The sequence below is a fragment of the Trachypithecus francoisi genome, unplaced genomic scaffold (assembly GCF_009764315.1).
Source record: "Trachypithecus francoisi isolate TF-2019V2 unplaced genomic scaffold, Tfra_2.0 Lachesis_group0, whole genome shotgun sequence".
Classification (NCBI taxonomy): domain Eukaryota; kingdom Metazoa; phylum Chordata; class Mammalia; order Primates; family Cercopithecidae; genus Trachypithecus; species Trachypithecus francoisi.
Window position 1 is genome coordinate 122,334,724 of NW_022681453.1, and position 15,975 is coordinate 122,350,698.

The 15,975-nt window shown below is 34.6% G+C and overlaps 1 protein-coding gene across 3 annotated transcripts in view; it reads left to right on the forward strand.

The window, feature by feature from the left end:
- Positions 1-15,975, forward strand: part of NAALADL2 (N-acetylated alpha-linked acidic dipeptidase like 2) — a 967,958-nt gene that overhangs the window by 624,261 nt on the left and 327,722 nt on the right. For all 3 annotated transcript variants that reach the window (XM_033211735.1, XM_033211737.1, XM_033211736.1), the window contains exon 9: positions 2,668-2,787. In XM_033211735.1, coding sequence (XP_033067626.1) covers positions 2,668-2,787 — 120 coding nt within the window. The remainder of the gene's footprint in view (positions 1-2,667; positions 2,788-15,975) is intronic.

A 15,975-nucleotide genomic window follows, 5' to 3' on the forward strand; every position in this document is an offset into this window, starting at 1 on the left:
TTAAAAAGGTTGTTTGTATTCAAGACAAGTACCAGTGTCTTTGAATGTTTATATATGTATTTACATTTGGCAACTCGTTATACATTCATTTACTGGCATTTTAGGTGACTAGATGGGCAAAGACATATGAGTAATGAAAATGGTAAATAATATACATTTGATTATTGGCTTATAAAATACATTTTTATAATTTACTGTGTCTCACCAGATTGTTCAATGCAATTCATGAAGCCATTTTGTAAACATCCTGTTGAAGAGAAATTTAGAAAATTGCTAGTTGTCCTGTTTTGCCTACTCATGTCAAATGTACTCCTGAGAATGAAAGAGTTTATGTTAGTTTGAAACTAATTTATGCTTTAAATATATTCCCCTATGAAGGGGAGTGAGGAAAGCCCTTATTGACATGTCACATTGTCCTATTTAATTATGCTTGCATAGAAACCTCTGGAAACCCACAGTTGTAGTTAGGAGGATTAGGTGATGTTGGTCAATAAACTTAAAGTGGAATCATAGACAGACTTATTAGAGAAATTATTAAATACTGATCTTGATCTTTGAGAAAAATTATACCATTTTGCTAAATAGGTTCTATACTTTCAAAAGTACCATTTATTTTGTGAAGAATCTTCATTTGTCAGAGGCTATTGTGGAAATATTATAGATATTGGAGTAAAAGAATTCATAGCTCCAATTCTCTTTACCATAGAACATGTCATCTTAGGCAAGATTAACTTCCCTAAGACTTGATTCCTCCAATGAGTCTACTAATGCCTATCTTATGAGGTTCTCATGAGAATTATATGTCTATAATTAATTATATGTCTATAATAATATGTCTATAATTATATGTCTAACATATAGACAGTGTCTGTGTGGTAGTGTGCTAATAGAAGCTGATATTTCATAGCACTTAAGTAACAGATAGTTCTGAACAATAATTATAGAGAAATTACTCAAGCTTAAAATTCATCATTTATGTGCACTTAAGATGTTTATTAATTTTAAATGATTGTATTTTCCACTCTCTTACAGAATTGAAATTCAACATAATTTCAATATGTTGAAATTATGAATTTTCAACATAAAATATGGATAACAGTGAAAATATGCAGGATTTATGTTTCTGTCCCTGATTTCTTTTAGTTAGCATTGTGTTCTCCAGTTCCATCCACGTTATCACAAAGCAGAGAAGTTTCTTGTTTTTCAAGGCTAAATTATATTCCATTGTGTATATATAACACATTTTCTTTATCTACTCATCTGTAACAGAGTGTAGAATTGTGGTTTCAGCCTAGGGTATGGAAGGAATGGGGAGAAAATGGTCAACTTCTATTATGTATTGTGTGGTGTGGTGAATATACTTAGTAATAGAGTATTATACATTTCAAAATTGTTAAGTAAATTTTATGTGTTCTCATCACAAAAAAATGTTAAGTATTTGGGGTGATGAATATGTTAACCAGCTTAATTTAGTTATTCCATATTATATTCATAAATCATAACATCACTTTGTACTCCATAAAATTATACAATTTTAAGCTATTTACAATAAAAAAAAAAACAGGATGACATTATCAATTTGGCAGGTGTACGAGTCCTTGTAGTCTTTCATTTGATAGTGTTAGAAGAAGAAAGACACTTTCCTAAGTTATGACATAATGTAATCTTTTAGGACATTTCTGTAGAACTGCCACCCACCATGACAATTATTTGTTAAATGCTTGCACAAAAGAGCAGGAAAATAACAGAAAGACTTAGTGGTCATTCTTAATAGGATCAGTGGTCTTCAATTTTGTGCGGTAAGGAGCAGAAGAGAAGTAGAAAACTATTCTATGGAATCATTCAGTGCTGCTTGTGTGCATGAAATGCATCATGTTTTTTTAAGGTAATATTTGCAAGATTACATTGTATTATGCCCCATTTTGCTCATAATACAGGGTTATTTTGTGCAGAGTAGCTCATTGCTTCAGAAGAAAAGGACTGGTTTTATTCATCACTGGAGTGGTTTACCTATACCTCTCCTCTTATTCAGTGACTCTAAAATTAAGTTGCATTCATACTCTATAGTTGAATCCATACTATGTTAACCTTTGAAGGACATTTTCTGTTAAAATTTGACTTTGTCAGGAACATGCTTTAAAATATTTTATTATATGTCATATCTAACTCATCATTCTTGTTTAAAATCCTTGTGTACACTATTAATAGTATAGGATCACTTTGAAGGTAATTATGGCCAAACTCAGTGGCTCATGTCTGTAATCCCAGCACTTTGGGAGGCCAAGGCGGGTGGATTATGAGGTCAGGAGATGGAGACCATCTTAGCTAACATGGTGAAACCCCGTCTCTACTAAAAATACAAAAAATTAGCCGGGCGTGGTGGCGGGCGCCTGTAGTCCCAGCTACTAGGGAGGCTGAGCCAGGAGAATGGCGTAAACCCGGGAGGCGGAGCTTGCAGTGAGCTGAGATGGCACCACTGCACTCCAGCCTGGGCGACAGCGCCAGACTCTGGCTCAAAAATAATAAATAAATAAAAATATATAATAAAAAAGAAGGTAATTATGCAATATAATAATTTTAAGTATGAATTGTTCATTATTCAGTATCTAACTAATAAAGTAGGATCTATTTATTTGTGTTACAGATATATCCTTTTTTTGATTTCAGGATTTCAAGAAGGTTCTTCAGAAAAATGTTGTGGCTTATATTAGCATCCACAGTCCCGTAAGGGGGAACTCTAGTCTACATCCTGTAGCATCACCATCTCTTCAGCAACTGGTAGTAGAGGTAAGATGAACCACTATTGTATCAAATGATTATGCAAAACTGCCCTTTTCTCTATATTTTAGCATTTCTTGATTTTTTTCATTTGTTTTTAAAAAGGCTTCAAATGTTGTGTGTTTTAAGAAATGACCTATTGCTGACATTTTATCAATATGTCGTAACTAATTTCTTATGTGCTGGAATTCTTCACTTGCTACTCTTTTCACTACATCTATGCCAATATCTACTTTTTTAGCTTTTTAATATTGGCCATTGCGGCTGGGGTGAGGCGGTATCTCATTGTGGTTTTTTTATTTGCATTTTTCTGATGATTTGTGAAAAAAGCATATTGACTAAATTGTAAATGACACAAGACTGTATAGAATATCTAATCCTTTGTATAGCAATATGTAGATTACAAAATATTTGATCAAGTTCATATGATAGATTTAAACATATAAAGTGAAATCTTTAAAGTATTAGTATCAAATACTGCATTTAATTTTTTTTAGAAACTAAATACATATAGGATGTTTTAATACAAATGCCTCATGCAAAGTAGATTATGAAATTAAAGATAAGATTTATCTCCAAATAATAGTTTTATTATTTTATTTTATTTTATTTTATTTTGAGATGGAGTTTCACTCTTTTTGCCCAGGCTAGAGTGCAATGGCGCGACCTCTGCTCATTGCAGCCTCCACCTCCTAGGTGGAAACAATTCTCCTGCCTCAGCCTGCAGAGTAGCTGGGATTACAGGCATGTGCCACTATGCTCAGCTAATTTTATATTTTTAGTAGAGACAGGGTTTCTCCATATTGGTCAGGCTGGTCTCAAACTCCCGACCTCAGGTGATCCACCCACCTCGGTCTCCCAAAGTGCTGGGATTACAGGCCTGAGCCACTGCTGCTCTCGGCCCAAATAATAGTTTTAAAATTAAGATGCAGAACAAACACATATGCACCTCTCCTTCTATGCTGCTGTTCTGCTCTTAGTTTTCAAAATCATCTTTTCTAGATCACAGAATGTGTTGATTTTGCCTTTAGAAAAAGAGAATTTGATCATCCATATATTAGACAGTGTTCTGTAAATCTTAAAATAACAATGAAATTTCTAACGGGTTATTTTGGGAAAACCTGTAGCATTTGCACATATGAAAGTAGTCCATCTAACCATATTCTATTTAAATGTTGCTTTTGCAGCACCTGACAGAAACTGGCAAACCTGATTAAAACTAAATAATTATATCAGTATTGTAAAACTGTGCAAGGGATAGACAGTGTTTTTTGTTTGTTTGTTTGTTTAATTTTAATTTAATTTAATTTTAGAGACTGAGTCTTACTTTGTCTCCCAGGCTGGAATGCAAGTGGCATGATCATAGCTCCCTGTAACCTTAAACACCTGAGCTAAAGCAATCCAATGCCCTCAGCCTCCCAGGTAGCTAATCCTATAAGCATGCACCACCATGCCCAGCTAATTTTTTAAAAAATAGTTTGTAGAGATGGGGGTTTTGCTGTGTTGCCCAGACTTGTCTCAAACTCCTGGCCTCAAGTGATCCTCCTGCCTTGGCTTCTCAAAGTGCTGGGATTACTACCATGAGCCACCACATTCAGCCAAATGTTGTTGTTGTAGCTGTAGTTGTTATTGTTGTTAAGTCTCTGAAAAAGCAGCAAAGATATTTTTGTAGTTTCTTCTTTAATTTCATGTTTTTCTTTTTCTATAAACAAAGCACCACAAAATGCATACATATATCTCAAGTCAACTACATTCGTTGGAGTTTTTGAGCTCCAAACTGGACTATAGTATTATTTCTTCATTGTGAATATCCCATTTGTTGCAAAGTCTACTGATGTGCTAAATATTTAAAGAGAACCCAAACTGTGCACAACATTGCTTTAAGTGTTGTAGGGCACACAATAAGCAGATGAAATGCCCCTGTTTCCCAGGAGCTTATAATTTTACCAAGAACTTCAGATGTGCATAAATAGCTAAGATATAAGAGTGAGTATGATATGTGCTATCCTAGAATTCACAGGAATGGGAAAATATGATTGGTTTAATTTGGAAACATGTATTATGTAAGAGTGGCAAAAAACTGAATGGACTCAGAATCTTAAACAAATTTAGCCATCTGTGCTTTCAAACCTCAATCTTTCAATCAAGTAAAAAACAAGCAAACAAAAGCAGTATTTCTCTTCAAATCACAAGAAATAATGCCCATTCCCATTTTCTTGCTCAATTGAGTGCAAAGTTGTTATTCTTCTGCTCTTTTCTTCTTGTGTGAGGGCTACTAAAATGCTACAACTTTGTCAACTGAGGTACTTATACAGTTACTTCTCTAACAGTCTCTGTGCTGTTTTACCTTCTGCCTGACCATGCCACAATTCTTTAGGGTATAAAAACAATACATGTCTGACATTTTTGCTTGAGTGACAGAGATATTTATTAATTTTTTCTTGACTTTATATTTACATATTCTGTAATAATAAAAATAACAACTAAATCTTGTAATAAATCTAAATTAAACCTTGTTATACCCTAGAGCTTGCACAAGCTCTTGGGTAAATCAATAGATATTCCCATGAAACAATACCACTAGGCTACAATTTTAATATTTGAAAGGATTTCCCCAGGTCAGGCATCAGAGAAAAGGCCCCAATCATCTTTCTGGGGAGGAACACCAAAACATTGGGAGCCATGTTGAAACTTGACCACTTGCTGAGAAACAAACAGCAGATAGCTTACCAAATCCAGAATCCTATAAAATAGCTTAGAACTTCACAGATGTTTCTTGAATTTCTTTCAGTGTGTATATAAATCAATATATAAATATATCATCAAGCATCTTTTAGAACAGATGTTACTACTTTTCTAAATCTCTTCTAATGCTTTCGAACCTGGCTTTTTATTGACTGCATTAACACATCATAGTTGAATTTTAGACTAAAGTCAATTCATAATGATGATATTTAGCATATTAATTTCCCAAAGAATTATAGAACTTATTTATTTTGTAATTGAAAGCCTATAACTTTGTTTGGAAAATACCTGCATATTTTACTTTTTAGAGCTTTTGAAAGGGGAAAAGGCCAAATGAATTAAAGTCCTAACCAGAAATAGCTTAATTTACTGTACCTTTGTTCCCTTTGTCTTCTATTTTTGCTCTCATCTTGTTACATCATTTTCATATTTATGTGTTTGTTATTCCAACTTTAACCAAAGACTTCTATCTGCTACTGGATTTCCGTAATATGCTTTTGCATATACAGGTTGTTACAAATAGTCACTGTGCAAAAAATGTGGAAAACAATGTGAGATGAACAGTCCATGCGTTGCTCTGGGTTTGGATGGCATTACTGCCTCAATAGAGCCATTCAAGGGTTTTTGTTTTTTGTTGTTTCATTTTATAGTGTTTCACTGGTGACACAATTTAGACTTATTTTTTCCAAACACTCTTTTTTTGGTTACTTGCAACTTTTTTTTTTCCCACAAGAATTGTTGACCGAATATATAGTAGCAGATTACAGAAGGTATGGTGGTAAAATAAAAATAGCTGTCTTCTCACTCTGCTCTTGACAATTTAATTCAGTACTGAAACAAAGCTTAATTTCTCTTCTGCTTGCTGTAGGATATAACAGTACAACTGACGTTGAAACATTCTGTAAATCTGTCTTTCATGACACATGACACAGATTCTTTGGGGTTTTGTTTATATATTTTTGTTTTGTTTTGTTTTTAATGAGAGAAATTCTATTTTCTTATTCACCATGAACTGCAGTTCTTTTCTTGGGGTGCTCCTTAATTTATCTTCCTTCTGCTGATGTTTTTGCTTCTTTCTAGTCAACAGAAGTGACCATAAAGACTAATTAACTGATTTAAAACCCTTCTTTACACTGCTTTACCACTTCGATAAAGTTTCACACTTAAAATTGTGATTCTATTGGCAGGTTTATCTATCTCCTAAGTTTACAAGGTTTTGCTTTGTGTTAAAACCAATGCATCTCTCCAGTTTATTACTGTTTTTTACAAGGCTTTCTGTCCGGTATATACTGACAATATGTAAATCCCTTTTTATTTAGATCTAGATAGCAAGAGAAGTCTTAGTGAGATTCTGCTTAAAACTCCAAATTTCAGAAGGCAGCTGATTTATATATTTGAACTATGTAACCAAAAAGAAATCCAAACAATTTGAAACTTGAAATACTAACTCATTTAGCTTGAACACAGCCATACCATCATAATTAATACCACATTGTTAGAATGGCTTAAGCTGAGTTACTTTTTGTCTGTAATATTTTGACGGATATACTGGACACAGGCCTCTTCAGGACTTGAAAGAATGACTGTTTATTCAGGACCGATATTAGTGAATCACTACTGTTGGGAAGTTAGATAAAATTCTGTAACAGCATCATTAATGCCATGTAGTACACTTTTCCATTTAAAAGATGAAACTTACTCTGATAAATTGTTGCTTTATTCCCCCCTTAAACACTAAACAAGTCTTACATGTTTTGGTTAAAAACCTATCACTAATGCTATCAGTTAATAATTTACATAACACTATAGTAGTGATATTCGTTCTTATGACATATGACATTTTATATGGTAATTTAATGAATAATGAAATAGATTTAAACAGTTTTATGCTGAACAAAGAAATAACACTCTCAAGAATAAGTACTGGGGTTATTTTAGTATCTGTTGTTACGTACTTATCTTTGATAAATCGTGTAAATTGTGGATTCTTGGTTTTTGCCATTTCTCTTTTTAAGTTGTAACCTGATTAAACAATTTTGTATTTGAATGATTTGCTTGAATCTTTAACAAAATAATTTTGTTCAATGAAAGAAAAGGTAATCAATGTAATAATAATGTTAAATAAATGATTAAACAAACAAATATACCAATGAACTTGCTTTAAACAAGCAATTCCCAGTGTGCCTTATGAAAGGTATACAAAGTAGAACCTTCAGTATGTTACCTTGCATTATAAACATCCAAAGCTAAATAGAACATACAGCCTTTTCCAAACTTGTTTTATTCTGGAACATTTTCCTTCAGACATCTTGTGAAAAATGGCCACAGGAATGCTGCTTTAAACAAACCCTGTAGTATTTAAAATATGAAATTGTACAAAAACTAAGTATGTTTCCAATATCTTCACTTTGATAATGAATTTTGCAAATGTCAAGATCCACAATTTGCATTTTTCAGTGCAAATACACTTTTTCAGAAGCACAACTCAATATACAGTGCTGAGAACACTTGAAGGCACTGATTACTCCTTCTCTTTGATCTGTAATTTCACCTGCAAATGTATAGCCTTAAGTGTCCTATAACCTGACATGAATCTCTCCATAGTTACTACTACTAACTGTATTTTTAGTTGCAAAATTATAATTTTAAGGTGAGAATTATAAAAGAAATCGAACAGCAGAACATTGAGCTATTTTAACCCTGAAAAAACAGTTCTCCTAAGGGCCATGAATAGTAATTTTATGTGTGTCTTCACGGTTTACAGAAACAATTTCAATTCAGCCTAAGGAAGAATTCACAAATAGGAAGAATTACCTTCATATGCTCAAACACTGCACTGATGTAGGGAAGAGGAAGTGAATATTTTTATGGATGAACACTTTAGTCAATATTTATTTATAGAGTAATTCATTCATAAAGTCATCTTTTATTTGTGTTTGTTTGTTTTGTTTAGCCTTTATAATATATAAAAGAACCTATAATTTATTTCTAGGTGCCTCTGGTTTCTAGGCTAAGAGCTTTCATATTTATAGTTTATTTAACTATATTGTGCCTTAACAAATTCTGGCTCTAAATCTACAAGCTATATATGATAAATACTGGTGAAATACAAGAAACCATGACAATTTTAGGTCCAGTGTTAATGTTTACAACTCTTTTCTGAGACTGTGTAACCACATAAACATAGCACATTGTTGTAGACATATATCAATGGCAACCATCTCATCCACAAGCAACTCTAACTCATTTATCTTCAGTAATCAATGGTAACTCCAGAAGGAGTTTAAGATGGCAGTAGCTTGGGTTGAAATATATATAATCTAGTGAGGTTTAAGGAGAAAAACCTATTTTAGAATCATAGCATCAAAAGTAGTATTCTATTCCACAGCACCCTTTTTCAAGTAAAGTAATCCAGAATTATTTACTTTGAAATTTCAGAATCTAAATGAAAGGTATTAATTTATCCATTATGTTTTACATAAAGTTGTCAACCTTGAAATAAAATAGTTTTTTACAGCTTTATACAGCCTTCTAAAATATTAAGCAGATTTCAGTAATATTCAGTAGGTAATCATAGGATCCGAAAATAATAAGGCATTGTACAATCCCTAAATAAGGTGGGCTGCTGCTCTAGTTTGATAAAGATTCACAAAGGTGATTGACATTTTCACTTTAACCTAGAATTTAAATAAAAGAACTATGTATATTAGAAAATAGCTCCTTGAGAACTAATATAGCTCCTTTTATTATCTTATCCTGCTCTTTGTAAAAAGTATATAAACTATACATGAGCAAAAAGAAAAACATAATTCATCAACTATAATTTTACTATCCAGAGAGAAACACTGAGAACATTTTTATTTGTGTAATGCATGCAGATTATCTTCTTACCTAAAGGGAAATGTGATCTGCAGTTTTTTCTTTTAAAATTCTACAAGTAGCTGCTATTTTTTATTTATTTATTTTTATTTTTTATTTTTTATTTTTTGAGACGGAGTCTCGCTCTGCCGCCCAGGCTGGAGTGCAGTGGCCGGGTCTCAGCTCACTGCAAGCTCCGCCTCCTGGGTTTACGCCATTCTCCTGCCTCAGCCTCCCAAGCAGCTGGGACTACAGGCGCCCGCCATGTCGCCCGGCTAGTTTTTGTATTTTTAGTAGAGACGGGGTTTCACCATGTTAGCCAGGATGGTCTCGATCTCCTGACCTCGTGATCCGCCCGTCTCGGCCTCCCAAAGTGCTGGGATTACAGGCTTGAGCCACCGCGCCCGGCCAGCTGCTATTTTTTAAAAAAATCATATATTATCATTGGTACATAAGTGAATGTAGATGAACGATATGTGGGAATTCACTGTAATATACTTATAACTCTTTTGTATATTTGAATTGTTTTTGAAAATAAAAATGACCTATTAGTATATGTGTATTATTTTATTATATCGCTATATCGCCTTTACTAACCAATTCATTTTCTTTAACATTTATATACATTTCAAAGATTTCTTTGTCATTTACTAACAATGCCACTAAGTATGTATATATAGTTGTGTCTACATTTTTTTTTTTTTTTTTTTGAGGCGGAGTCTCACTCTGTCGCCTGGACTGGAGTGCAGTGGCCAGATCTCAGCTCACTGCAAGCTCCGCCTCCCGGGTTTATGCCATTCTCCTGCCTCAGCCTCCTGAGTAGTCGGGACTACAGGCGCCCGCCACCTCGCCCGGCTAGTTTTTGTATTTTTAGTAGAGATGGGGTTTCACCGTGTTAGCCAGGATGGTCTGGATCTCCTGACCTCGTGATCCGCCCGTCTCGGTCTCCCAAAGTGCTGGGATTACAGGCTTGAGCCACCGTGCCCGTCCTACATACTCTTTTCCCTTTTCAATTAGAAAGCTTGGGGATCAAAAAGCTACTGCTTCAAATGTTGACTCTAGGACCACAGTACCATAAATTGATAGGTATTTGGAGCAACTTCACTCCTGATGGTGTAAAATGGTGCCATCACTTGAAAAAATGGTTTGAATACTTTTTATAAAGATAAACATGTATCAGTCATATGACTCAACAGTCACGAGTCTAGGTATTTATCCAAGAGAAATGAAAATACATTATACAACAACACACACAAGCATGTTCATGACAGCTTTATTCATAATAGCCCAAACAACCTAAATGTCTATCAGGAGGAAAACAGATACATTTTCTGTGGTTTACTCATGTAATGAAATACTACCTAGCAATAAAAAAAAGCATAGTCTGTTGGCAGATACAGCATCATGGGTTCATCGCAAAACACTGTGACTTGCAAAAGAATCTAGACACAAAACTACATATTATACAATTATATTTATGAAAAGTCCTAGAACTAACCTATGGTAAAAGAAATTGGTGTGTACTTCTGGACTGGAGTGCCATTAGATATAAACTTTAATACATGTATATTCAGTGTATCTCCAGAAAAAAAATTCATCTTTCAAAAGTTCCAACTCATGCTTAAAGACACAAAAACTTACCATTGCACTGAGGCAAAGCTTACAGTACTATTGGGAAAAAATATTAAAAGTTATTCACTTTTCAATAAAAAAAAATTAGAGTAACTAAAATATACTTATCTAAGGGACACATATTAGCCAACATCTAGAAAAATCTCAGCATGAATGTTAAAGTAATCATTAGATTCCAAGTCTACTAAAATTACTATAATTTTATATTCAGTGAATTCTTCAGTTTGCACAGGAGGCTTCTTAAATCTGAAGTTTTCAAGAGGCTGCTGTTGACTATTAAATTTCCAGTGACCAAATGTATCTCACAAGATAAAATCACATAAATTGTTAGCTTTGAACATGGAACCGTACACTGCAGATGTAGAGTTTATTTCGCCAAAAACTTTTTAAGTGACTAAAGCCATGGTTTATGGTATGGTCTTTTAATCTGTCAATGTCTTTAAAAGCACTCATTATAACAATATAGCTTCCAGCTCCCTTTGAGAAAATCTTTCATCATGTCATGTAAGTTATCATTTGGATACGTTCAGAAATATCTTCTCAAAAGATATTTTCATCATGTTTACAATTCACACAGATTTCTAAAAGACAGTTTTTCATACAGACCCATTGCTTCATTAAAAGTACTTAATTCATGTCTGTGTTTTCACTAACCTATGAATTTTGTTTAAATTATCTCTCCCCTTCAGTTTACAAAATGATAATAAATTTAGGACACATTAATACTCTGTCTGGATAATACTCTGATATCAGTCTGGAAATTTTATGAGGAAAGGATAGTAGAGATTTAACATAATCTTTTGGGATAAACACCTGATACTTTTACTTATTTTCTGGATCTTTAGTAATTTCCTTAAACATTTTACTAGATGTGGAGAATTAGTTTTTATTCATAAGTGTCCTATCTGCTCATTCCAACAACATCTTTTGGACAGGAACACCCAGTTAGTTGAGTCCACTGAATTCAAATAAACATACCTGTTCCTTAAAATAAATGTACCTGGCCGGGCGCGGTGGCTCAAGCCTGTAATCCCAGCACTTTGGGAGGCCGAGACGGGCGGATCACGAGGTCAGGAGATCGAGACCATCCTGGCTAACACTGTGAAACCCCGTCTCTACTAAAAATACAAAAAACTAGCCGGGCGAGGTGGCGGCGCCTGTAATCCCAGCTACTCGGGAGGCTGAGGCAGGAGAATGGCGTAAACCCGGGAGGCGGAGCTTACAGTGAGCTGAGATCTGGCCACTGCACTCCAGCCTGGGTGACAGAGCGAGACTCCGTCTCAAAAAAAAAAAAAAAAAAAAACAAACAAAAAAAAAAAAAAACAAAACAAAATAAATGTACCTGAATAAAGTCTGAATTTCGCAAATGCACAAAATCACTACTTGAGAAATAAACCTACCCAGAGAATAGTACTAGTTTAGCAAAACTTTTATATATCAAGTTGCTGTGTTATATATAATAACATATATTTTCAACCTCTGTAGCCTAATAATTGCATCTTATTCTATTGAAGAGATGTACAGGAAGTGTATGGAGATATGTTGGGGGAAAAAGGAGTAATTAAGTCTTTAGAAAGCATGCACATAGTAAGCTCTGTGCCAGGTATAATTGCAGATTATGCATCAATGCAGATTTAATTGCAATTGACTTTACTTTTTGGCTTTTTTTTTTTTTTTAACTTTCCTTTTCTCCTTTTCCTGATCCTTTAAACATCCCCCCCCCCCCCCCCCCCCCGCCCCGGCTTCTTTACTAAACTTTTTTTCTTATTTTTCTATTATTTTTCTTCCTTTCAAAGTACTTAACAATAAAGTGCTTGCACCTAATATGTCTCCTAATTTATCATTTAATTTTTTTCCACTTCTATTAATATATTTTTTTGTAACTGAATTTGACCTCAAGTCAGCTATGCTCAGGGCTAGAGCTTCAATAATGTTTGGTTTTCATAGTCATCTCAAAGGAATGCATTTGATGTTTCAGGACTAGGTTGCAGAGGACCATTAATTCAAACGCAGATGTCCCATGTTGAGAGCAATAGGCTGCTGGTTACTGGTTTGGGGAAGAAATAATTGAATGTGTGCTTGGATGATTGAAAGTCTCAGCATTGGGTACTGAAAGCAGTGCAGACATTTTACTGAGAAGAACAGAAGGGAAAATAAGTATTAGTTTGATGCAAAAGTAATTGCTGGTTTTGCCATTACTAATATTTATTGAGCATGTGCACCCCAGGTCCTATACTAAATATGTGTTTATATATTATTGATTATTGCTTTCTGGAAGCAAGCTTACCTCACATTTTTAAAGCAGCTAGTCCTGGAAGCAGAGTAAAGTTATGACCAACTGAATCTCTTAGTCAAACAGATAACTAAAGAGCAACACAGTTTAGTAGAAAGACCACTTTGGGCAAGGGCTGAAATTATAAGAAAAAAAAAAAAATACAGATAAATACCATTTGCCATGAATGGTGTACCCAGGTGCACCAAGAGTAAAATGTTTCCTCTTACTACAAAACTTTATCTGTTAGGAAAACATATTTAGAAAAAAATTGATTAGTTACTTTTATAAAATACACATATTTGTGAAAACAGTTTACAGTTTTATTGGATCAACATTGTAATCAGTACTTTCGAGTCACTGAAAATATGTATTTTTGAAAGTATCTCTTATAAGAAATAATTATTTGCAAATGCTATGCAAGTAACATAAATCATGTTTACAAGATACCTTTTAATCATGTTATAAAATTGCTGTCATCACAGTTAAAATGCCACTGTATTGATATTGTGTGTTTCAAACTAAGGATGCTAGGTAGTCATTTACTGTTGCCGTTTATTCTAAGAAAAGAACATAAGTCAACTCACTTTCTTTAATAAAGAAAATAAATTATATTTTAATAATGTCAAAATCATTCTTAAAATACTATAGTAGGGAAGCATTTTATAAAGTAAAAAATGTACAGGGATATACGTCATTTCACAGACCTTTTGTGTATATAAATTGATTTAGTGTTGATTAGACTTGAGGCTAATGAGGCCAAGACTTGCTAAAAGCTGTAGTTAATGACTGCATTATCGATAGCAAATTACATTGGTTAAATTGCCAGCCTTACCCAGTAGCATGAGCAGTTGATCTTTTTTTCTTTGCTTTTTTTGTCATATGGAAACAAGAAGTGAAAGTTTGACTATGTGGTTCTCCGTTAAGACAACAGAACTGTTAATTGCTGTTCTTATCAGTGTACTCATTTCCTGTGTACAGTAGTTCTAAGTGGAAATATAGCTACCAGTTGCTTTAATACTTCCTGAACTTTCCCAAGCATATTGGTTAACAATGGATAACAGTAAGAATGCAGGGATCAAAACATTTGTATATGAATGTATATCTAGAAAAAGTGATCCTGGTTTAACAATGTATTGGCTTCGTAATATCTTGCCTATTGCTTAACCTCTCTCAGTCTCAGTTTTGTTTCATCTTTCTATAAAATAGGAATAATTCTCATGTTATTGCTATGGACTGAATGTTTGTGTCTCCACAAAATTCAGATGTGATTCCTCAATGTGATGGTGTTTGGAAGTAGGACTTTTGGGAGGTAATTAGGTCATGATGGTGGTGCTCACATAATGGGGTTAGAGTCTGAATTAGGCAGGATTCTCCAGAGCAATAGAACTAATAGAATATACATATATAGAAAAGGGAGTTTATTAAGGAGAATTCACTCATGCGATCACAAGGTATTATTCCCACAATAGGCTGTCTGCAAGCTGAGGAGCAAGGAAGCCAGTAGTGGCTCAGTGGGAGTCCCAAAACCTCAAAAGTATGGGAGCTAACCATGCAGCCTTCAGTGGCTGAAGGTCTGAGAGCCTCTGGAAAACCACTGGTATAAGTCTAAGAGGCCAAAAGCCAAAGAACCTGAAACCTGATGTTCAACGGCAGGAATCATCCATCGGGGAGAAAGATGAAGGCTGGAAGACTCAGCAAGTTAGTTTTTCCACCTTCATCTGCCTGCTTTTTCTAGCCACGCTGACAGCCATTGGATGGTGCCCATCCAGAATAAGGCTGGGTCTGGCTCTCCCAGTCCACTGACTCAAATGTTAATCTCCTTTGGCAACACCCTCACAGACACACCCAGAAACAGTACTTTACATCCTTCAATCCAAACATGTTGACACTTAATATTATCCATCACAGAGCCCTTATAAGAAGAGACAGGAAAGAACTTGCTTTTCCTCTTTGTTCTCTGCCATGTGAGGATGCAATGAAGCGACAGCTGTCTGTGGACCAGGAGATAGACTGACAACAAAACTCTGACCATGGTGGCACCCTGATTTCAGAGTTCCAGCCTTTCAGAACTGTGAGAAATGCACGTTGGTTGCTCAATCCGCCCAGTTTATGGTATTCTCTTATAGCAGCCTGAATTGACTAAGACATTTGTCTTATCTACTTCAAAAAGTTGTTCTGAAAATCAAGAGATTTTGTCAAAAGCAAGTTTAGATATTGCAAAACATATAAACCTTATTTTTCCACTGCAAGACTGTGGAAAAGTCTTGCAAGACGCAAGACTACATCATATCTGAAGTACAATTAAAAGGAATAACATATTACCTTTATCCTGCTCCTCAAAACAGAGTGCAAGTATCCTAGCCTTCCCAAATCTCTTTTTCTGGGAGGGGACAGGCTAAAAAGAAGGCTCACCTCTGGGATTCATGGAGTCTAATCCTCACTATGTACTCTCTAGTTCCACTTCCTTCACTGAGACTCATCTCTTAGTGACTCAAAGGACATTTCTTGCCCAGTTAGCATTTCTCTCTCTATTCCTTGACCAGTTTTGGCTTCACAAATGATACATTTTGTGTTTTGAAACTCCACATTCATACTTCTGACTTCTGTTTTTTTGTCATCTTCAGGCTGTGTGTGAACTTACACCCGTAAAACTCTGGGGCTATCATTCTTAAATAGCTTTGCAATGA